Source organism: Ruditapes philippinarum, unplaced genomic scaffold (genome assembly GCF_026571515.1).
Source record: "Ruditapes philippinarum isolate M1 unplaced genomic scaffold, ASM2657151v2 ctg231_1_1_1_1, whole genome shotgun sequence".
NCBI lineage: Eukaryota > Metazoa > Mollusca > Bivalvia > Venerida > Veneridae > Ruditapes > Ruditapes philippinarum.
Genome location: NW_026863152.1, coordinates 239,468 through 263,602, shown reverse-complemented (window position 1 = coordinate 263,602; position 24,135 = coordinate 239,468). Strand labels below are relative to the sequence as shown.

The window sequence follows — 24,135 nt, the reverse complement described above, 5'->3', positions numbered from 1 at the left end:
ATGAAAATGTAAAGAATAACCCTATGTCTATTACATGTACTGTCTATGAACTCAACACTGCGTGGCATAATAGATAAAGCTTACTTACATAAATAGGATAAAAATGTTTTCATGATAATTGCCCTATTTATAGTGATTTTCTGTCAGAATGTTAGCCACTTTCGACATTTTGGGATATTTCGTATCGAAACTGCATCCAAAATGATGAGAAAAATGTTCTACGTGGCATAGAATTCTTTGATTTTTGAAAAACTATAAAGCTTTATGTCTATACGAAATTAAATTACATTTTTTACGAAACCCATTTGGAAAATACAAAATATTATTACATTCTTTTATAAAAAAAGATGTGTCACGGATGTCACTTTAAGAGCACCGTAGTTTGTGTTTGATGCGCTAGGTTTTTCTTTTCATTCCATATCTTTTTTCTTTTTATTTGGAGGACGATTGTTGAAACAAAAGTTAAAACATGGAACGTTTTGATAATCAAAACAATAGATAAGAAATGTTCTGTTTAAGTTAAGCAAAAACAAAATCCATGTCGTTGTATATAGGTCCCTTCTTACAGAAATCGGGCAAAAATGTCGTCAACGAACACACCAAAATAGTAGGTTAAGGTGTGCTCCGGATAATGGTGTTTTTTTTTTACGAAAATTCATAAAATTTATATATAAATAGAACAAATCGCCGCAAAGGCGAACGCCTATGCATTGTGGACGTCTTGCGGCCTTGCTTCTAAAGCTAGACGAAAGTGCATTATATAAGCGTCAATTTGGCATGTAGATGGTAGTTGGATATTCGAATATCCAAAAACCTACTACCTGGTAATTGGTGATTCGTAATTCCCAACTAATTAACAGCTGGTAGTTGGTAATTCGATCCACTATCACCAGCATGAAATTTCTAAAACATCATACTTTTCTAAACACAGAATAAAGGAGGGGCCTAGTCGATTATTCGCGTGAATCCCCAACTACCACCCAGAAGGTAATTGGCTATTCGAACATTTATGCATTTCTCTAAAAACACTTTTCCTAAATATATAAATATAACAGATGTATAACAAGATATATAGATGTGTTCTCCAACATGGACACACCCTGTCTCCCTATGTCCACCAGTGGACACAGCTGGTTATTCGTGCAAATCCCCAACTACCAACTACAAGGCAGTTGGTAATTTGGTTATTGCATATATTCCTCTGAAAACAATAAGTATTTTTCTGGAAAAATGTAACGGATATATAACAAGATATGTGTTTTCTACAACATGGTAACATCCACTTCAACATAAATCGACCAGGGGACTCAGTTTGTTATTGGCGTGACTCCCCAACTTGACAACTTGATCCTAACAAATACATCGTGTACAAACGTAAAACATTTATCAAAATTTGATATTTTTTGTTAGACAGTGACAAGATACCATGTTTTTGCTCCGAGATGGAATCAAATTGACAAAATTATAAATGCAGTCCACTGAAAAATGAATGATATCTTAAAGTCATTATATAAACCAATTTTAGATTTAATGTCTCAGATGTCATTGAAAAATGCCACGTTTTTAAGTGACACAATTTGATTAAAATCTGTCCCTAGAGCCGCTATATGCTATATATAAAATTTTAGACGATCTGAACTTTAAGTCCGAGTGGTAGCGTCCTATATATCGACCTACATTGAACCTGGAATGATATACAGAAAAACTGGGAGTTGCAATATTAGAACTTTTAGTGCATATATACTAAAATGTATCACACTTTTGAAATTGCAATGCAAAATATGGTTCGCTCGCCATTTGAACCCATTAACAGACCAAACATATCTATTTTTTAAAAAGTAATATACTGAACGTTAAATTTTACACAACATTGACAGTTTTCTTTCCATTTTTCAAAACATTTTTCGGCGTAAAACGATAAATTTGATATCAGCTTAAAGGAAATAATAATTTACGTCGAATGCTGTAGGATTTAGGATATTTTGTCCGCCTATAGCGTTGTGATACCGGTAACAGTTGCCAAGGATACGCTACGTACGACGTCATGTTAAAATACGGGTTTTGATGGTCAACTTTGACATCGTGTCTACAAAAATTGGCTGATTCTATTGGAATAAAATCAACGGAATCTAATCAGAAATATTATCAACTTTTTGCATGCCAATTTTCAAGACGCTACTCGAAAGTTCGCAAAGTGTCGCGTTCTACCTTAATTGATAAAAAGAATATCTTAAAAATTAGAAAGCATACATACTGTTGTAGAAGGGATGAACGTTAGAAATGTCTTTCCAGAAGTTAAATTTAAATCGAAGATTTTCTGTCGCATAGAATGCGTTGATCTTTTGAAGGTGGTCTTTGAGTGTAAAATCTGTCCAAAAAATACGTTGTAAGCATTGGGTTAGATAGAGGATAGGGAAATTCCAACCCTTTGGGTAACCGGGACTTGGCACGTTCCCAATGGAACCGGCTAAAGGCTCGTTCTCGATAGAACCGGTTGCCGAGGGTTGACATTTCTCAATCCTCTAACGCAATGATTGATTATTTTTCTCACACACATGGACACAAAAGAAACTAAATATAAAAATCAGTTTGGAAAAGTTGGATAGGGCTATTACTAGATCTACAGGTTGAATGTCAGATGTAGATGTATACAATGATTAAAAGGCTGATTGAAGACATTTTGTCGCAGAGCTACTGTAAAGTCTATAACCTATCCACCAACATCCTGTGCCAGGCCCGGGAATGACTTATTAGACTAGGGTCTTTCAATTTTAAAGACCATAATGACACTAACCCTTCATGAAAGTGTCTAAAATCAATATATGATACTTTTGTAGTGTCGTATGGTCCTTTTTCAGATGTATGAATGGTCTGTTTATGCCTGTAAGGACATAAAACATACGCCTTGATAAATAAATAAACAAGATAAACAATTTCTGGCGCAAACCAAGAGAAATATTTATATTCAAGTGCATAAATACAGTTCCGAAATACATAAACGATCAATGGAAATATGCATGATAATGAAACATAATGAATAACAACAATTACCTGTAAGGACATAAAACATACCCCTTGAAAAATAAATAACAAGATGAATAATTTCTGGCGCAAACCAAGAGAAATATTCATTTATATTCAAGTGCGCATGCGTGATGTGGATTTTCCGGGAAGTTTGTAAAAACGGAGGCCCGGCATGCAAATTATGTCAATATGAAATATGAGAAATTAGTTGTTATAATGAGATGATGAAATGGAATGATATAGGAATGATATGGGATAATGGATTGTATATCGAACTGTAAACAGACAAATACAAGAGATATACAGTGGCGTAGCTACTATTAGGCCATGTAGGCACGGGCCTACAAGTTGGTCAAGAAATTAACATTTTCAAAAGTCCCAAAAATACAATAAAACAGGCGAGAGTGGAGTTGGTAGTGAGTTCAAGCCGTATAGTCGAATCAAGTGTGTGCGCATGATTTACCATCCTCAATAAAGTATGCATCTAATCAAATTCATAGTTTAAAATTATTGTTTTGATAATTTTCCTTGAACATACTTTGGAACGTGCATTTTGCTCTTTTTAATCTGAACTTGTTTTTGACTTCCGGGGGCTAAGCCCCCAGACCCCCTTTTATGTGCCTACAAGTTGAAAACAGCTGGCTACGCCCCTGATATATATACAAATACAAGGACAAAATGATACATAAAAACGATATTCAAAAACACGAATATCGACCACATGACATACTTCCCCACTTTGGGGAATGTCGCCCCGACATTCATAAAATATTAAAGAGGAAGAGCTTGAATCAGACATTGCAAGTAGTAAGCTTAGACCATAAAGTAACTAAACTACTAGGTACTACATAACTAAATCTAAATACTGAAGGCAATTACAACCTGTGAGTAAATATATAATACCCGGGCAAAATACCTTAAACTCAAGCATGTTCCACAAAAATACCGTATGCCGCGAATCGCGAAAAATATATGTCACGCGGAAACAAAATGTTAATTTATCAGTAGAACTGTGAATTCATTGAAGAGGTGCACTCTCAACAATAAATTCTTTATTTTTAAAGTACTGTAAAGTACATTTATAAATTACCAAGGTAAAATATATGGTACATGGTATAAAACATAAAACGAAACACATCAGGTACTGAACAACGCCTAACTTCAAAGTTGAAACACACCTAGACTATAAATCGAAAGAAAAAGCATTAATCTAATTTCCAGTGATCATTAAGCATCCATCCGGGTTTCTTTCTTGTACGTTTCTGCCTCTGTAAATTGTTGTTGTTGTCCTTAGATTGATTTCTCAGTGCAGGAATGACATATTTTGAACCTGTAATAGAATGAGATGTTTTATTTGGAACAGAATAAGAAGTTTGAGTTGTTGACGTGGCATCTTGTTTGCTGTTTGATGTTCCTGTAAAAGAAGTTGACATACAATTGTTAGAATCATGTATTGTGGAAGAATTGCTTTGTGAAACATTTGATGGACTTGATGTAAGTGAGGTATTGGAATCTAACGGAGCTGTAATGGAAATATCAGAGGAGGGATTGGAGAACGAGTTCTGATCCGAATGTAAGTCAGAGGAAGCGGGCTTGTATAAGGACTCAGTTGTTTTGCACAAAGGCATCCCCATAAAGGGAAGTAAAAGGTTCCTGTGCAAAACCCTGGACCTGTCCTTGCTGTTTTCCTTCTTCACCTCATAGATGGGAATTCCAGAGGTGGGCTGGCTGAGAATGGTATAGACATCTTTCTCCCATCTATCGGCAAGTTTGGATTTTCCCCGAACACCTACATTTCGGACCAGTACTCGATCCCCGGGCTTCAATTCCGCTTCTCTCACACGGAGGTCATAGTACCGTTTATGTTTCTTGCCTTGTTTCTTGGCCTCTCGGAGTGCAACAGAATATGCGAATTTTAGTCGGTTCTGGAGACCTGAGACGTAAGAATGGTCCTTGACAGGAGATTTGTCTGGTTCGATGCCAAGAAACGCATCGATGGCAAGCCTAGGGTGGCGACCAAACATGAGAAAGTGGGGAGAATAACCAGTAGAAGAATGGGGAGTAGAGTTATAGGCATGGACAAGAGCGGGAACATGAGACTTCCAATTGACCTTCTTGTCATCTTCCAGGGTCCCCAACATATTCAAGAGGGTTTCGTTAAAGCGCTCAGGCATCCCATTACCCTGTGGATGATACGGAGTAGTCCTGGTCTTGTCAATATTGGCCAACTTGCACAACTCCCGGATAACTTCACTTTCAAAATTTCGCCCTTGATCACTATGGAACCGACTAGGAAAACCATAGTGACAAACAAAATTTTCAAAGAGAAGTTTAGCGGTAGTATGTGCAGTTTGGTTCTTGGCAGGGATAGCCTGAGCAAAACGAGTAAAGTGATCAGTAATGATCAAGATGTTTTCATAACCACCCCGAGACATCTCCAGAGAAAGAAAATCCATACAGACAATTTCCATTGGATAACTCGACTGAATAGGATTTAACTTAGCAGTCGTTTTATCCAATGACTTTCTCCGGATACATCTGGGGCAGTTTCGAACCCTGTGTTCAATATACTGTTCTAACTGAGGCCAAAAGAAACGTGAACAGAACAAGGAAATCGTTCTTGTACAACCTTGATGTCCTGCCTCATCATGCAAACCCTGGAAAGCTAAATCAAGCATATGCTCAGGGAGAACAAGCTGAGTAACAGGATAACCATTTGCAGTACCTTTACGGTAAAGAATTGAATCCTTAAAGTAAAGGTTGCTCCATTCCTTCAGAAACGATCGAACCTTGGCCGTTTCATGTGACTTTTGGCGTTCAGTTAACCTATGACCAATTTCAAAGAGTTGAACTAAACGGGAAAGTGTTGGATCATCTTGCTGCTCCTTCTTCCAATTAATTGACTTAAGGCTGCTTCCGACTTCGATCTCGTCTCTGGGATTAAGAGAAAGAACAGTTTGATGAAAAGAAATACATTCAACAGCTGGAAGTTGACCTGGACCTTCAGATTGAGAAAACAAAAGAGCCTTGACAGCATCTGAAAGGAGAATGTTAGAATCAGGAAGAGAAGAAGCTGAAGGAATTCTAGAAAGAGTATCGGCGTCGATGTTCTCTTTACCAGCTCTGTACCGCAAGTTGATGTCATACGCAGACAAGGAGGATAACCACCTGTGACTGGTAGCATCAAGCTTGGCAGATGAAAACACATAGGTAAGTGGGTTATTGTCTGTTCTAACTTCCACAGAATTACCATAGAGGTAATCATGGAACTTATCACAGACAGACCACTTAAGAGCCAAGAACTCTAGTTTGTGAGCAGGATAATGTCTTTCTCCTGCTCTCAAACCCCTACTGGCATAAGATATAACATGCTCCTTACCATCAGCACCAACCTGGTAAAGAACCGCTCCCAAACCGCTAGTACTGGCATCAACATTAAGAATGAATGGTTTATTGTAGTCAGCAAAAGCTAAGACTGGAGGAGAAGAAAGTTTATCTATCAAAGAACAAAAGGCATTCTGCTGATCTGGACCCCAATTGAAAGGAACTTTAGATTTCTTAGAAGAACTTTTGCATGTGGGAATACCAATAAGAAGGTCATTCAAAGGTTTGGCGATCTGTGCGTAGTCTTTAATGAACCTTCTGTAATAACCTGAGAAACCTAAAAAGCTACGCAACTCCTTAAGGCAAGTAGGTACAGGATATGTCTTGAGTGCTTCAATCTTCTCAGGATCTGTCTTCACACCATCAGCACTAACAATGTGTCCCAAATACTGGACTTGCGGCTTAAAGAATTTACACTTGGACCCTTTAAGTTTAAGATTGTGCATCTCAAGACGTTGAAGGACAGACTGAAGGCGACGGAAATGAGAATCAATAGAATCAGAAAAGATGATAATGTCATCGAGATAAATCAAACAGTCACGAAGGAAGAAGTTCGCCCATACAACGCTCCATCAGACGCTGAAACGTTGCAGGGGCATTGGTAAGACCAAAAGCCATTCTGTTGCACTCATAGAATCCGAGAGGCCCAACACTAAAGGCAGTCTTTTGCTTATCAGATTCTTTGACTGGGACCTGCCAGTAACCTGAGCGTAGGTCGAGTTTAGAGAAAATAGTAAAACCTATGAGAGAATCTATAGATTCGTCGATGCGAGGAAGGGCATAAGCATCCTTGATTGTACGGTTGTTCAGTTTCCGGTAATCGATACAAAAACGCAAAGACCCGTCCTTCTTTCTTACTAACACAACATTAGAAGAAAAAGGACTCTTGGAATCACGGACCGCTCCTGCCGAAATCATGTCTCGTAAATGCTCACGTACCTCCTCAAACATCCCTGGTGGTATTCGTCGATAAGGGTCTTTAAAAAGTGTGGGATCAGACAGATTGATGTCATGTTCGACCAAGTCAGTAGAACCAAGATCAGTAGGCCCAGAGTAGAAAATATGTTTCCACTGATTGAAGAAGGAAGTTGCCTTAACATGCTGTTCAGAAGTTAAAGTTTCAGTGGGAATAGAAATTTACCAAGGTCAACAAGAGACTTGTCTGAATTGTGGGATTTATCAGCAACGCCCTCTGAAGGATCTATGGTGCGAACAACAGACACATCATGTAAGTTACAAAGAGTCATTCTTGGATGAATGGTAATAGCTCTAGCAGTCAAGTTACAAACACGTACTGGAACCCTGCAAAAAGAAGTACCAGGTGGTAATTTAACCAATCTGGGGCTCACATTCAACATAAGAGAATCAGTAGACTCTGTAACACCAGATGACATGTTGCCAATATGTCTCACCTTGCCCTCAAGTGTTGTTGTTTCAAAAGGCTTCACAATGACAGTCTGATGATGAGTAACAGGTTTGGTGACAATGTCAGTCAAGGAAGATATGATGTCTGAAAGTGGAGATGATGTTGACTCTGTTCCTGATGCCTTCAAAACATTCAGTATGTTGGTGCCTATTATCAAAGGAACTCTGCTGGAGTACTCTGTGTCTGGAACAATCAGAATAGGAGCTGAAAAAGATTGTGATGAAAGAGAAGGAAAAGAAATATCAAGAACTGAATATCCTAGATATGGTACCTTAGAACCATTAGCAGAAGAAATATCCAACATAAAATCTGACAACTGTGACATGACAGACTGGGGCTTTAAAGATTTGAAGAATGAAATTCCAATAGATGAAATCATAGAGCCAGTATCTATCAAAGCTATAGTATAAGTGCCATTTATAAGAATTTCAGTTTCATTAGAAGAGCCAACTAGAGGAAATGTAGAAGCAGGGGCATTAGAAGGGGAAGTATGACCACTCATCTGCCCTGCGATGGAGGTCGACTGTAGTTTAAAGGACTAGCAGATGCTTTGACATCCTGAGTGGAAGATCTCTCTTGTTTCAAGCCCTTGAGTTCCTTCTCCATACTAGACAGCCTGGACTCCATGCCTTCCATCTGCTTAGAAAGGGCCCTTATTTCCTGGAGAAAATATGATAAACAAGATCAACAAGGAAAGGCGGCGTTCAATGAACGCAAGTCTACTATCTACAGTAGTGAAACACTGTTGTGCAGGAACAGACTCATTAGGAGTAGTAGGTAAAGAAACATTGGCCTGAGGGGCTGCCTGCTTGGGTGGAAGAGTAAGAGAAGATGGTAATCTGGACAAGCGCAAGTCTTCCTCAATGGCTCTCAACTCTTTACGAAGAGTATTGAAGTTGAGGTCCTTCTGAAAAAGAAATCGAGAGGCATTCTTCAGCTCTATATCTCGGAGGCCTGACCACAACCTACCCCGCAGCATCTCATCCTTGGACATCCTATCAAGATTGCACGGTATCCTGCTAAGCAACCTCTCCAGACGCAAACTATAATCAGCAACAGACTCATCCACCTTCTGCTGTTCATTATAAAACTGTTCCTTCAACCTTTCAGTTGAATGAACATTACCATAAATGCCATCTAACTCATTCAAGATCTCAGGAACAGTGGCATTTTCACCTAAATGCAAAAGAACACCTCTGGCACTGCCTTTCAAAGATTTACGAATGGCCTCCCTGATAATAAATGGTGGATAATTACCCTCATCAATGACACAATTAACATCATAGCGCCATATCTCAAACATTGACGAGTTGTATTTCCCATCTCCTGAAAAAGAAGGTAACTCAGGGATACGGGCATGTACCAAGTCCCTATTTGTCACAAAAGACAAGTATGGTTGAGGGTTAGGCATGGGTGGAGGAATGCTATAAACAGGTGGAGGAAAGTGAACCTGATGTGTACCTGTTCTGCTGATATGTTCCCGTATAGGAGTAGGTGTAACATTAAATGTATGACTTGAGTGTACTGTATGAGGTGTACTTGCCATTGTATTAACTTGAAACTTACCAGATTTCTGTAACTGTCTAGCAAAAAAATCCAGATCTGCATCTGAATAGTCTAAGGACTGAGTTGTACCATCCGCCATGATGAAAAAAAAATGGATTGGATCAAAAAAATGAACGTGACTTAAAATTCATGATTTCAATTGGCCCAAATTGTACACCATACACTAAAAAAATGATTTACATCAGTAACCAGTTTAGGTCTATATAGATGTAATAAAAAACAAACAATAGAAATAAAACAATTTTATTTTAAGAGAAAAAACACAAAGACTTGAAAATAATCAATCAACTTTATTCAAATTATGGCCCCCACACTGGCCACCAATGTCGTATGGTCCTTTTTCAGATGTATGAATGGTCTGTTTATGCCTGTAAGGACATAAAACATACGTCTTGATAAATAAATAAACAAGATAAACAATTTCTGGCGCAAACCAAGAGAAATATTTATATTCAAGTGCATAAATACAGTTCCGAAATACATAAACGATCAATGGAAATATGCATGATAATGAAACATAATGAATAACAACAATTACCTGTAAGGACATAAAACATACGCCTTGATAAATAAATAAACAAGATAAACAATTTCTGGCGCAAACCAAGAGAAATATTTATATTCAAGTGCGCATGCGTGAGGTGGATTTTCCGGGAAGTTTGTAAAAACGGAGACCCGGCATGCAAATTATGTCAATATGAAATATGAGAAATTAGTTGTTATAATGAGATGATGAAATGGAATGATATAGGAATGATATGGGATAATGGATTGTATATCGGACTGTAAACAAACAAATACAAGAGATATATATACAAATACAAGGACAAAATGATACATAAAAACGATATTCAAAACACGAATATCGACCACATGACAGTAGCATTTGATAAGTCCCCTGAAGATTTTGACTTTTTGAAATGTCAAACCAAATGATCCTAATGTTATAGAAATTTAGTTTTAAACGCATGCGTGTACAAAAATGGTTAGACAGACAACAAACAGACGGACAGACAGGCAAACATGTAGGTTTCGAAACTGAAATATTTCGTTTCTAAGAGCATTTCAAGAATTGCACGTGTAACGTGTGTTTCTCCTACAAAATCCGGAAATGGTACGGTTCTTCGGCGCTGACCGTAATGAAGGGGAGATCACTACGGTAGTCCCCTATTTAATTAGATTACGTCAAGCACGGGAATTAAAAAGAAGCGAAACAAAAAGTGGAATTGGGTGCACAAAAAGTAATTTCTCTCAGTATTGTGTTATGAATTGTGTGAATAATTCTTGAACAATCACGTGTACTGCTTAATGATAATAAACAGCGGATGTCCAATTCAATTGACATTAACTGTACGGCGAAAACTCATTTTCTTCAAATCATTCGTACTCAAACGGTCTCGTACCAAATTTATAATGCGAAGGAATTGCATCATAAATGATTCACAGCTTTTATAAGAATAATTGTAATATTTACTTGTCCTATTCAAGATATTTATGCTAAACCAAAACGAGTTATAGGTTTTTGGCACGTTGATTTGTCACTACACCCCCCCCCCCTCCACCTTTTACCCACACTGCAACCCTCCTACCTCCCAAAAAACAATGTAAACTGCAGTAATATTAATTTGGAATATGTTTGAATATTTGATATATGTTCCTTCATTCCCGGAAAAGTAAGAAATGATACTTAGTAAGGCTGTGCAACTAACTGCTCGTTTTTCAGCACTCTTCTTTATATGTGAACTCAATAATTACCAGATTACAACATTTTTTCACAAAATTTAAAAATCTTGGTACTAAATGGTAGGAAATAATTGATTCATCTAAATTAAGACTCTTATAGGATATAAAGCTGTCAATATAATAATTTCAAGTTTATAAGATGATATATTATCACAAAGTCACTGCAAACTTGTGTTAGTCGACAGATGTGACCGCTGAGTTTTTGTGAAAATTACCTAACAGAAAGGCAGTAGATTCGAAATGAATGAATTATTTATTGTATTGCGCATTTAAATATGATAAGGGTAAATTATTGTTTGTAATAACTGTTCAATCAAATCATCATATGAAACTATAAAGCACCTTTTTTCCAATGTGTCAAATTCTCAGTCCAAAGTGAAAGTAACTGCTGTGTTGTTTGGTAACAAGGCAGATTTTATTTTGCAGGTGTGAGTGTGTAGATTCACTGAAGCATGAATATGGATGAAATTGAGCATGATTTTGAAGTTTTAGATCTCGGTGCTTTTAGACGGAACAAAAGTAGACTAGAAAACATCTTAGGAGATATTTCCAAACAATCTGCAGCCAAACAAGTTGTGATTGGGGGAGCTGCTGGATGGTAAATAAACTTTCTGATCTTATAATTTGTCACCTTAGTGCAATAACTGAATAACTCCTATTAAATTTAGAAGATTGAAGAATTTAACCCCTTACTGCACTAAGGTGACACACACAGTTATACATTAAAGAAGAAAGAAGACGTGTATTAAAGAATAAAATAGAAAGAGCACCCTCTGTTTATGCAAGGTTTTTAGCTCGACTATTCGATAAGAATAAGTAGAGCTATTGCAGTCACCCGAGCGTCGGCGTCGGCGTAACCACTTATGTTAAAGTTTTTGTAATAGTTCAAATATTTTCAAAGTCCATTGACATATGGCTTTGAAACTTTGCACACTTGTTCACCATCATGACCCCAACCTGTAGACAGGAGGAGGTAACTCTATCAAGCATTTTGACAGAATTATGCCCCTTTTTCGACTTAGAATTTACGTTAAAGTTTTTGTAATAGTTCAAATATTTTCAAAGTCCATTGACATATGGCTTTGAAACTTTGCACACTTGTTCACCATCATGACCCCAACCTGTAGACAGGAGGAGGTAACTCTATCAATTATTTTGACAGAATTATGCCCCTTTTTCGACTTAGAATTTACGTTAAAGTTTTTGTAATAGTTCAAATATTTTCAAAGTCCATTGACATATGGCTTTGAAACTTTGCACACTTGTTCACCATCATGACCCCAACCTGTAGACAGGAGGAGGTAACTCTATCAAGCATTTTGACAGAATTATGCCCCTTTTTCGACTTAGAATTTACGTTAAAGTTTTTGTAATAGTTCAAATATTTTCAAAGTCCATTGACATATGGCTTTGAAACTTTGCACACTTGTTCACCATCATGACCCCAACCTGTAGACAGGAGGAGGTAACTCTATCAAGCATTTTGACAGAATTATGCCCCTTTTTCGACTTAGAATTTACGTTAAAGTTTTTGTAATAGTTCAAATATTTTCAAAGTCCATTGACATATGGCTTTGAAACTTTGCACACTTGTTCACCATCATGACCCCAACCTGTAAACAGGAGGAGGTAACTGTATCAGGCATTTTTTTTACTATCAAGCACTAAGAATAGTCGAGCATGCTGTCCTACCGACAGCTCTTGTTGTATTTGTTACTCAGGGTGTCATGTAAAATTAGCTTACTGCAATGTTTGGCCCATTTGTTTCATTATCAAAACATAAATGTCAAATGGTTATGACATGACACTAGCACATTGAAAGCATGTCAAAATGTTTTCTTTATACAAAAAAATAGAAAACAAAACCTGGTATGATGGAATTACTAAATAAGACATATATACTCATGCAAGATTAGCGCCAAAGTATTTTTTATTTTGGCATTTAGATCAGCAGATGCCCACAGACTTTAAATTCCTTGCCCTATTGGGTCAACTTAAATGAGTCTTTGTTTGCATATTTTAATGCATGAAAAAAGATCTATGCATTAACTCTCTGTTATTAAAGTATATAAGTGAGGTAATAAAAATTTTTGACATGGTTATGTGGCCCACTTATACATACCGGTACATGAATTTGTTAGCCAAGATTTTCATTTTGTAGTTTTTGATTGACAGAATGAAAATTGTTGCTGTTTTTTGCAAAGTATTCTTTTTAATCTGGTATCAGTAGGGTTGTGCTTTATTCAGGGTATTTCAAGTAAATTTTAAAAACCCTGGCCTTATGTGTGTTATCCTTAACAAAACAGATTATCTTTTGAAATGTCTGCAGCTGTTTTTTTGTGTGGAAAGTACACTTTTTTCTGTTCTTGAATCAATATGATGTACAAAGTTACTGTATATGTACTTTAAATAAATGTAACATTTTCATGAATTAATTAATGAACAAGCTAAAATGATTACTATATGTTTGAATTCCAGTGCATCTGGCTATCTGTTTGTGAAGGTTGGTAAATCAGTTGCCATCAGTATTGGAGCTTCACTTCTACTAATTAGGGTAATACATTATCACAGTCATGTCCCATACTCGAAGCTTGGCCACATTTCACCCACCCTTAAAGTGTTTCACAGTGTTTTGCATTCAAGTAATGACATACAAATCAGAATATATATACAATGTATTGCATTTCGAAGATTAACTGTATGAATAACTGAATAACAATATGCTTGCTAAAACAGGCATGATTGTGGAATTTATAATGAAATTTAGCATACCATTGATTCAAATGATAGTGGGACTGCCCTGTTTGTCCGTGTAATATTTTTGTAAGATGTTTTATATGCAATTTTCCATAAAATACAGTACTTTTTACAGAACATTGTGTCAGTTTTAGGGATAATAATGGTAAATAACAACCCAAGACCCAGAAATTGGTTGTTATTTTATTTTTTTACATAATTATAAAACTGCCTTTCACTGTGAATAACTTTAAAGTGAGAAAATGTGGCCAAGCTGCTTTTAATGGCTCTAACAAATGTTTTTATGACCAAGCTTTATAACCTTCCAAACTTATTTTACAGGTTCTCAGGCTATTTGTTTATTAAAGTTGGCAAAATAGCTGCCTGCAGTTTAGGCACGACAGTGCTTCTTATACAGGTACTTGTTGTTCTTGTTCTGTTTCAATTTGCAAGTTACATGTTACGTAAATCTGTTACTAACTTCAAGGAGTGTGTTCCAATTTCTGCTGTTGTATGGGTTACAATGTATATAAACAGCCAATGTATAATAACTGTGTGGTTTTATATTACAAGCCAGTGTAAAATGACTGTAGGATTATTTTACCAGTCACTGTTAGATGGTTTTAGGATTATATAATTACACTCTTTGTATGATGTTTGTAAGGTTACAGTGTAAGAAATTCGGATTTGAATCCACTAGGCTGGTCGTACTATCAGATTGGAATATTCACTAGCCCAAAAGACATTTCACTAGCACGATTCATTTGTTCAAAACAGTTGTTCATATTGTCTCTGAAAATACAGTAGCCTGGTCGGGCTTGTTACTGTGAAAAGTTGGTAGCCCGAGGAGAAATTTAGAAGTCGGGCTATGGGACTACTGCTAATTTCGAACACTGAGGTTATATTCACCAACTTTTTATAGGGTTATTATACAATTAACTGAAATACAGTTATACGGTTATATTACCAGTCAATGATATACAGTTAAAGGGTTATATTTATTATTACCAGCCACTGTAAAATGGCTGTAGGGTTATATTGTCACCCATTGTAAGATGGTTGTAGGATTATATTGCCATTAGCTGTTAAGACGGTTGTAGGGTTATATAACCCCTCTTTGTAAGATGGTTATAGGGTTATATTACTAGCCATTGTAAGACAGTTGTAGGATAGACAGTCTTAAAGATTAGTGAAGGGTTATATTAACAACCACTATAAGATGGTTGTGGGGTGATAGTACCACCCACTGTTAGAACAATTGGTTTATACAGAATTTTATTTAGTTCTTAACTATTAAACTTTTAACGTTTTTTTCTTAGTTTACTACATTATTAATTTATAGCTTTCTGCTTGTTGGACCACAACTGTATTCTTAAAGCCGCCTTCAGTTTGAAAAACAATTATGTGTTAGCCTTCCTCAAAACAGCATCCAAGTGAGCTATTTATAACACGACAGTGATGTTTGTTGCTAAAAATAGAACAAATGAGCCGCGTCATGACAAAACCAACATAATGGGTTTGCAACCAGCATGGATCCAGACCAGCCTGCGCATCTGCGCAGTCTGATCAGGATCCATGCTGTTCGCTTACAAACGCTATAGCAAGTAGAGAAACTGATAGCGAACAGCATGGATCCTGATCAGACTGCGCGGATGCGCAGGCTAGTCTGGATCCATGCTGGTCGCAAACCCATTATGTTAGTTTTGTCGTGACACGGCTCAAATAGTCTGCTTTATTAATTTAAATATAGAGGGTTGACCAGTAGATTAGACCACCTTTCTTCTTTTGATTTGACAATTATATGAAACAATTTATCTAAAAATAACATAAATAACCTTTAAAAAGCTGAAGGCTGCTTTAAAATTTCCTAGTTTTTTAGCTCACCTGTCACAAAGTGACAGGGTGAGCTTTTGTGATCGCTTTTCGTCCGGCGTCCGTCCGTAAACTTTTGCTTTAAGTGACATCTCCTCATAAACCACTGAGCCAATTTCATCCAAACTTCACAGGAATGTTCCTTTGGTGGTCACCTTTAAAAATTGTTCAAAGAATTTAATTCCATGCAGAACTCTGGTTGCCATGGCAACCGAAAGAAAAATCTTTAAATATCTTCTTTTAAACAACCCTAAGAGCTAGAGCTTAGATATTTGGCATGAAACATCTTCTAATGAGTGTCTACCAAGTTTGTTCAAATAAAAGCCCTGGGGTCAAAATTGGCCCCGCCCCAGGGGGTCATTGATTTTCCCTATATGCATATAGTAAAAACTTAAAAAATCTTCTTTTAAAGAACCCAAAGAGCTAGAGCTAAGATATTTGGCATGAAACATCTTCTAGTGAGTGTCTACCAAGTTTGTTCAAATAAAAGCCCTGGGGTCAAAATTGGCCCTGCCCCAGGGGGTCATAGATTTTCCCTATATGCATATAGTAAAAACTTAAAAAATCTTCTTTTAAAGAACCCAAAGAGCTAGAGCTAAGATATTTGGCATGAAACATCTTCTAGTGAGTGTCTACCAAGTTTGTTCAAATAAAAGCCCTGGGGTTAAAATTGGCCCCGCCCCGGGGGTCATTGATTTTCCCTTTATGCATATAGTAAAAACTTAAAAAATCTTCTTTTAAAGAACTGTAAGAGCTAGAGCTTAGATATTTGGCATGAAACATCTTCTAGTGAATGTCTACAAAGTTTGTTCAAATAAAAGCCCTGGGGTCAAAATTGGCCCCGCCCCAGGGTGTCATTGATTTTCCCTATATGCATATAGTAAAAACTTAAAAAATCTTCTTTTAAAGAACCCAAAGAGCTAGAGCTAAGATATTTAGCATGAAACATCTTCTAATGAGTGTTTAACAAGTTTGTTCAAATAAAAGCCCTGAGGTCAAAATTGGCCCTGCCCCAGGGGGTCAAAAATTTTCCCTATATGCATATAGTAAAAACTAAAAAAATCTTTTTTTAAAGAACCCAAAGAGCTAGAGCTAAGATATTTGGCATGAAACATCTTTTAGTGAGTGTCTACCAAGTTTGTTCAAATAAAAGCCCTGGGGTCAAAATTGGCCCCGCCCCGGGGGGTCATTTATTTTTCCTATATGCATATAGTAAAAACTTAAAAAAATCTTCTTTTAAAGAACCGTAAGAGCTAGAGCTAAGATATTTGGCATGAAACATCTTCTAGTGAATGTCTACCAAGTTTGTTCAAATAAAAGCCCTGGGGTCAAAATTGGCCCCGCCCCAGGGGGTCATTGATTTTCCCTATATGCATATAGTAAAAACTTAAAAAATCTTCTTTTAAAGAACCCAAAGAGCTAGAGCTAAGATATTTAGCATGAAACATGTTCTAATGGGTGTCTACCAAGTATGTTCAAATAAAAGCCCTGGGGTCAAAACTGGCCCCGCCCCGGGGGTCATTGATTTTCCTTATATGTGTATAGCAAAAACTTAAAAATCTTCTTTGAAAAAACCCAAATAGCTAGAGTTTAGATATTAAGCATGAAACATCTTTAAGTAAATATCTACAAAGTTTGTTCAAATAAAAGCCCGGGGGTCAAAACTGGCCCTGCCCCAGGGGTGTCATTGTTTTTAACTATATGTGTATAGTAAAAACTTAAAAAATCTTCTTTTAAAAAACCCAATGAGCTAGAACTTAGATGTTTAGCATGAAACATCTTCTTATGGGTGTCTACCAAGTCTGTTCAAATAAACAAATAAAAGCCCTTGGGTAAAATTGGCCCGGGGGGGGGGGGGGCTATATACAGGTGAGCGACCTCAGGGCCATCATGGCCCTCTTGTCTTTGTTTTCTATAGCTTTTTTCTCATCAGAAAATCTGCTAGCACCTCATTCAAATCACTACAAAAACCACATTAATGGTTTTAACAATAAGATAGAGCTAATAATGTTTGCCTGCTCAGTTCAATAAAGAGCATCGGTTTGGTTATCTAACGGTTGCTGCTTTGATCCTTAGACGAGGCATAAATTGTGACAGTTGACCTCTGACATAGAGTCTAATGGTCTTTCCACATTCAACCAGAAATTATATCGCGTTAATAGAAGGTCACATGCTGAGAAATTGGCAATTACTGGTTAGATATCCAGGAAAGCAAGTAAGGTGGATCGACCGCCGAGATAAACCAAAAATGTTGTCACTTACACTTATTAACGACCCTTTTAGTTAATGCTTTGAAACTTACAACCATTCGCTTTACTTGAGTAAAAATTGTGGATTCTGATGTTTGAATATTTGTTTTCCATATTTATTAACTTATTCGTTTAATATGAAGTTTGGTGGGATCAAACTTTTTGTCTTTTATTTCATGTCCAGAACTGTTTTAGTCCGAATACCGTATGTTATTTTAATAAACTTAGAAATAACTTATATTGAAATATATTTAATTATCGATAATTTATTGAAACGTAAAAATCCTTTTTGTTTTGGGCCCTAAAAATTGAAACATGTGTTTGCCCATTCTACAGAAAGAAATTTAATTAATTTCTAAGGCTTAATGTGCCTTTAATGTAATATTTTTGAAGAATTATTTTACTCCATCTGCTCACGTGTTGCTTAAGACAAGCACCAGACAGAATTATTCAAACGTCTCAAATATAAATTTCAGATAGCTCAACATCAAGGTTACATACAGATAAATTGGTCCAAAGTCAATAAGGAAGTGACACAGGCCAAACGTAAAGTACAGCGTGAAGCGAACAGACAGTTTCCTCAGCTAGTCGATAACGTAAGTAAGCAAGGTTATCATTAGCAGATTGGCGATTTATGTCATCTGTTTAAATTGGTTGTATTTTCAGCCTCCTCCTTGATCCTCGCCAAAATTGGTTGTTTTAGTAAGCACAACTGTTGCCTCATAGAAATGGATAACCTGAGTGTATCGATTTTGAGTATGGAATTATTGTTTTATTTATTTGCTATATCATTATGGCAGAGCTTTTTACAATCAATTAAAACTAAGATGTTAAATAAGGATGTTTGAGTTTTATTAAAGTGATATACAAATCAATCTGATAAAAGCAAAACTCATGTCCGGAAAGGCTAGTTTGAAATTATACAGAAAATGTCACCTGTGGTCTTCCTTAGTCAGTAAAGCTGAAAAGTTGCAATATGACCTTACAGTGTTGATGCTACTTAGCCCCATTGCCACCTGGTGGCAACTTATTCTTCCCTTGTGACCAGTGCTGGTCAAGATATACTAGTACTTGCACAGCTATCTTTGAAGCTGGTCAAAACTTGTTCATCATTGTTGGGGAAAATTTTCAAAATATACATTAGCAAATTGTAAACAGTGCACTGCAGATAGTGATCAGATGACATGGGTAGAATCTGTTCCTGCCAGCAGGCTATTAAGCTTAAACTATTTTAATTTTGTTGACACAATATTTCACAGGTACATGAAACAAACTATTTTTAATGTTCTTTATGGGCTATATACTATACATTAAGGCTTATTTTAGTATAAGGCCAATATAGAACATTTAAAATAGTTTGTTTCAAGTACCTGTCAAATATTGTGTAATAAATCAAATTAAACTGAATATTATGTACCGGTAGTTATATGAAGACCATTGCCAAAATATTTATCCAATCAGAATTTTTCCTTTTCAGTATAGTTACGTGGGTCTTGACTTAGCATATTTTAATATTTTCTTTTGTTTTCCTTTCAGTTACGAAGATTTGCACAAGAGAACATGTTTTTGGCTGGAAGTTTTGTTGGTGGATTTTTCATTGGTTTAGCATTTTGATTACTCAAAACATTCAACACAAACAATGTACATTCTTTCACACAAGTGGGTGGGGTGATGATTATTTATGACTTCTTGCAGGAACTGAGTGATGTGAACATAGAGAAGGATATTATTTAGTTGTGTAACTTTGTAAAAGCAGAGTTGAATCAACATTTGTGCTAAATATGAGTGAATATTACAAGACTTGAATCTGTGTTTTTTTAGGGAGCATTAAATTTTGTATTTTTTTTTGTATTTCATTATATGCATATTTAACGTTCGTCATTATGGGAACTGAGTAATGTGATCATAGAGAATGATATTAAATTCATTTGTTTAATTTTGTATAAGCGGAATTGAATCAACATGTGTGCTAAAAATAGGTGTATATGACTAGACTTGCAATTGTGTTTTGTTTTTTTTAGGGATCATTTGTATTGGTTTGTATTTCATTATAAGCATATTTAACTTTCATCCAGCTACATATCTTAAAATGACTTGTAGATCTACATTTTTCAATTTAAACAAAATCATTTATCATTTCTAGGAAAAATCTCAAAACAGGTACTTACTAAGTCACTGAATATCAAACAGTGCAAACCATGATTAGAGATGCTGGTTGATCATGGTCCGCACTGGCAGCATTGGTACAAATTTTGCAGCCAATACTCTATAGCAAACAGTGCATGACCATGATTAGAGATGCTTGTTGATCGTGGTCAGCACTGGTAGAATTGGTTCAGATTTTGCAGCCAATACTCCATAGCAAACAAATGTTAAGATGCTTGTATCAAGTGCTAAGGATAAATTTATCATTTATTTTTGTGATTTTTGATATGATGTTCTTTCTATTAATGTTATTTTTTCTTAGCCATTTAGAGTTAAATATTATTTTTTCTTAGCTATTTAGAGTTAAATGTTATTTTTTCTTAGCTATTTAGAATTTTATGGGGGTTTTTTGTGTGTGAAAATTACTGCATTTCAGAAATTTACAATGCAAAAGAAATTGCTTGTCCGTATAAAACTTTTGAGATAATTTAACAAAACATGTATACAATACAAATGTTTTTGAATCATAATTAATTGTGTATTGTGTTGATTTGATTAACAGAGTTTTGATTTACAGAGTTTAACTTATTATTTAGATATTCTTAACAAATGTATTTATTATACCCCCGCACAACAAAGTTGTAAGGGGGGTATACTGGAATCAGCTTGTCCGTCCGTCCGGCTGTCCGTCGGTTTTTTCTTGTCCGCCCAATAACTTAAGATTCCTTTGACCCTTAGTCTTCATATTTGGCATGGAGGTTAGTCATGATTAGTAGATGACCCCTATTGATTTTGAGGTCACTAGGTCAAAGGTCAAGGTCACAGGGGCCTTGACTTCAAAAAGCTTGTCCGCCCAATAACTTAAGATTCCTTTGACCTACAGTCGTCATATTTGGCATGGAGGTTAGTCATGATTAGTAGATGACCCCTATTGATTTTGAGGTCACCAGGTCAAAGGTCAAGGTCACAGGGGCCTTGACTTCAAAAAGCTTGTCCGCCCAATAACTTAAGATTCCTTTGACCCACAGTCTTCATATTTGGCATGGAGGTAAGTCATGATTAGTAGATGACCCCTATTGATTTTGAGGTCACCAGGTCAAAGGTCAAGGTCACAGGGGCCTTGACTTCAAAAAACTTTTCCGCCCAATAACTTAAGTTTTCTTTGACCTATAGTCTTCATATTTGGCATTGAGGTTAGTCATGATTAGTAGATGACCCCTTTTGACTTTGAGGTCACCAGGTCAAAGGTCAAGGTCACAGGGGCCTTGACTTCAAAAAGCTTGTCCGCCCAATAACTTAAGATTCCTTTGACCCACAGTCTTCATATTTGGCATGGAGGCTAGTCATTATAAGTAGATGACAACTATTGACTTTGAGGTCAACAGGTCAAAGGTCAAGGTCATAGGGGCTATGACTTCAAAAAGCTTGTCCGCCCAATAACTTAAGATTCCTTTGACCCGCAGTCTTCATATTTGGCATGGAGGTTAGTCATGATTAGTAGATGACCCCTATTGACTTTGAGGTCACCAGGTCAAAGTCACAGGGGCCTTGACTTCAAAAAGCTTGTCGCCCTATAACTTAAGATTCCTTTGACCCTCAGTCTTCATATTTGGCATGGAGGTTAGTCATGATTAGTAGATGACCCCTATTGATTTTGAGGTCACCAGGTCAAAGATCAAGGTCACAGGGGCATTGACTTCAAAAAGCTTGTCCGCCCAATAACTTAAGATTCCTTTGACCCACAGTCTTCATATTTGGAATGGAGGTTAGTCATGATTAGTAGATAACCCCTAGTGATTTTGAGGTCACTGGATCAAAGGTCAAGGTCATAGGGACTTTGACTTCAAAAAGTTTGTCCACCCATTCACTTAAGATTCCTTTGACCCACAGTCTTCATATTTGGCATGGATGTTGATCATGACTATAAGGTGACCCCTATTGATTTTTCAGGTCACTGGGTCAAAGGTCAAGGTCACAGGGACCTTGACAAAAAAAAGCTTTTCTTCTCAATTGCTAAAGAATGTTCTGTCTGCAATGTATTGATTTTGACATTTTCACATTTGAAGCATGTAGAATACATAACTTATAAAATGCACTGGCTTAGTAACCTCAGATTTGGCAGGGAGGTTGTCCTTGAGCTCTAAATGGCCACTGTTGATTCTGACAAAGTGGTATGCGGGGGTATTCACGCCATGATAGTGGCAGTTCTAGTTTGTCTTGATTAGCATTTGAAATTATATTTTGTCAAATAGGACTGCAGTATTTTAATTGAATGGCAACACATTTACTTTGGTAAAAAGGCAAATTGTTAATCAGTGTAGTTACATGTAATAGACTATTGATAAAAATAATTCCAAACACTAAATTGGTTGGCTGGGCCGTTCAAGATCAATTTAATTTTGTAAATACTGACTAACAAACACTAACCTATACATAAAGTGTCAAGTTATAGGTTAGTAGGTTAAATTTTAAAGCAACACGCCCCCAGATTTATGCATATTTTCATGAAAATTTTGATATTGAAATTAAATGTATAATATTGTTTAGTAACAAAAGGAAGCAATTTACACATCATAAATGGCACTTATAACCCATGTTATTACAAAAATATGCGTTAGTAACACAGTAGAAATATAGTTATACATAATGAAAAATTTGCCATTGATTGCTAATAACATGTAAATTATTACTTGAATATTGAATCTTTCTCCTTTGCCTAAAATCTTAGTACATTTTTCACAAGTTTGATTTATTGAAATAGTTTTGCTCATCTGGAGGTATAAATAATGCTCATTTCAGACACAATCTGTTTTTGGATTGTAACTATCACAACCTCAGAATGTTTACTCTTTATAGATTTTTAGATTTAAGTTGAATATCGGGTCATTATGGGGTCAAAAACTATGTTACTAGCATCTTGTTGTTGAGTTAAAATCTTAGGGGTATTTTGGCACAGAGTTTCGCTGGCAGTTGGCTTAAAACATGAAATGTAATTTATTTAGTTATAGTCTTTTCTCAAGTCAGTAAGAGCGGAGCCTTCATTGACTTTTTGTTTTGGAAAGTTTTTTTTTTTCCTCCTGTTTTCTTTCATAGTGCTATACTTGAATAATTATGTGTTATATAAGAATAATCATGTGTTAGAATAATCATGTGAATAATTCATGTTTTACAAAGTTATTTAATAACAATTAACATGTTGTGCAATTATTTGTACCTTAAACTTCATCATTAAAAGTTATTTATAAAACATTGACTTGTACTTTACAAATTCCTGTTTTAAATTGTCATGTCTATATTAGTTGGTTAATTCAGTTTGTCAATGCGGGATAAAGGAAATTACAAATTCACAGGTGTAAAAGATCTCCAATAAGAAATTGTCTGTTTTTTGTGCCGCAATTGTCATTTTCCGGTTCAGTGAATTTTGTTTACAGTTGCGGCCCTTTAATGATTTTTAGCTCAAGTATTTGCAGAATAATTGAGCTAATGCAGTCACTCATTTGTCGGCGTCCCTGTGGTTGAGTTTTTGCATGTAAGCAAGTATCTCCTTAACTACAGAAGGGAATGAATTGAAACTTCACACACTTGTTCTCTGTGATTATCTAACATGATTGGCACAAGTCCCATAGCTCTGATTTGCTTTTTTGCATAATTATGCGCCTTTTTCGATTTAGAAATTCTTGGTTAAGTTTTTGTGTGTACGCAAGTATCTCCATAACTTCTGAAGGGAATGGATTGAAACTTCACACACTTGTTCTCTGTGATTATCTTACATGATTGGCACAAGTCCCATAACTCTGATTTGTTTTTTTTGCATAATTATGCCCCTTTTTTCAGCTTACAAATTCTTGGTAAAGTTTTTGCGTGTAAGGCTGGTATCACAATAACTACTGAAGGGTTTGTGCCTTTTTTTGGGAAAATTTTATGCATTCATAATAATAAAGCAGTGATTTACTCAATAAAACATCTTAATAACAAGCCTTTGTACCTTTC

At 36.1% G+C, this 24,135-nt stretch overlaps 2 protein-coding genes across 3 annotated transcripts; one reads left to right on the top strand and one right to left on the bottom strand.

Moving 5' to 3' along the window:
* Nucleotides 1–8,332: 8,332 nt before the first annotated feature.
* Nucleotides 8,333–9,479, bottom strand: LOC132721277 (uncharacterized). Its single transcript, XM_060705556.1, has 2 exons — nt 8,565–9,479; nt 8,333–8,494 (listed from the first exon to the last, which is right to left on the bottom strand). The coding sequence occupies exons 1-2, from the start codon at nt 9,477–9,479 to the stop codon at nt 8,333–8,335; spliced, it is 1,077 nt and encodes a 358-aa protein (XP_060561539.1).
* A 1,051-nt stretch (nt 9,480–10,530) lies between these two features.
* LOC132721288 (FUN14 domain-containing protein 1-like) lies at nt 10,531–19,642 on the top strand. Of its 2 annotated transcripts, none has more exons than XM_060705567.1 (5): nt 10,531–10,641; nt 11,570–11,741; nt 14,222–14,297; nt 18,477–18,596; nt 19,537–19,642. In XM_060705567.1, the coding sequence occupies exons 2-5, from the start codon at nt 11,596–11,598 to the stop codon at nt 19,612–19,614; spliced, it is 420 nt and encodes a 139-aa protein (XP_060561550.1). In that variant the 5' UTR covers nt 10,531–10,641; nt 11,570–11,595; the 3' UTR covers nt 19,615–19,642. The 2 variants fall into 2 exon arrangements, with proteins under 2 accessions (XP_060561550.1, XP_060561551.1); XM_060705568.1 differs by lacking the exon at nt 14,222–14,297 and adding an exon at nt 13,622–13,697.
* The last annotated feature ends 4,493 nt before the right edge of the window (nt 19,643–24,135 follow it).

Bases quoted from the DNA above. Each gene is read 5' to 3' on its own strand.
- LOC132721277 (XM_060705556.1), bottom strand. From the start codon at position 9,479: ATGGCGGATGGTACAACTCAGTCCTTAGACTATTCAGATGCAGATCTG. The intron at 8,495-8,564 runs GTAGATAGTAGA...TATTTTCTCCAG, and splicing joins CACAACAGTGTTTCACTACT to GAAATAAGGGCCCTTTCTAA.
- LOC132721288 (XM_060705567.1), top strand. From the start codon at position 11,596: ATGAATATGGATGAAATTGAGCATGATTTTGAAGTTTTAGATCTCGGT. The intron at 11,742-14,221 runs GTAAATAAACTT...CTTATTTTACAG, and splicing joins ATTGGGGGAGCTGCTGGATG to GTTCTCAGGCTATTTGTTTA. The intron at 14,298-18,476 runs GTACTTGTTGTT...TATAAATTTCAG, and splicing joins CGACAGTGCTTCTTATACAG to ATAGCTCAACATCAAGGTTA.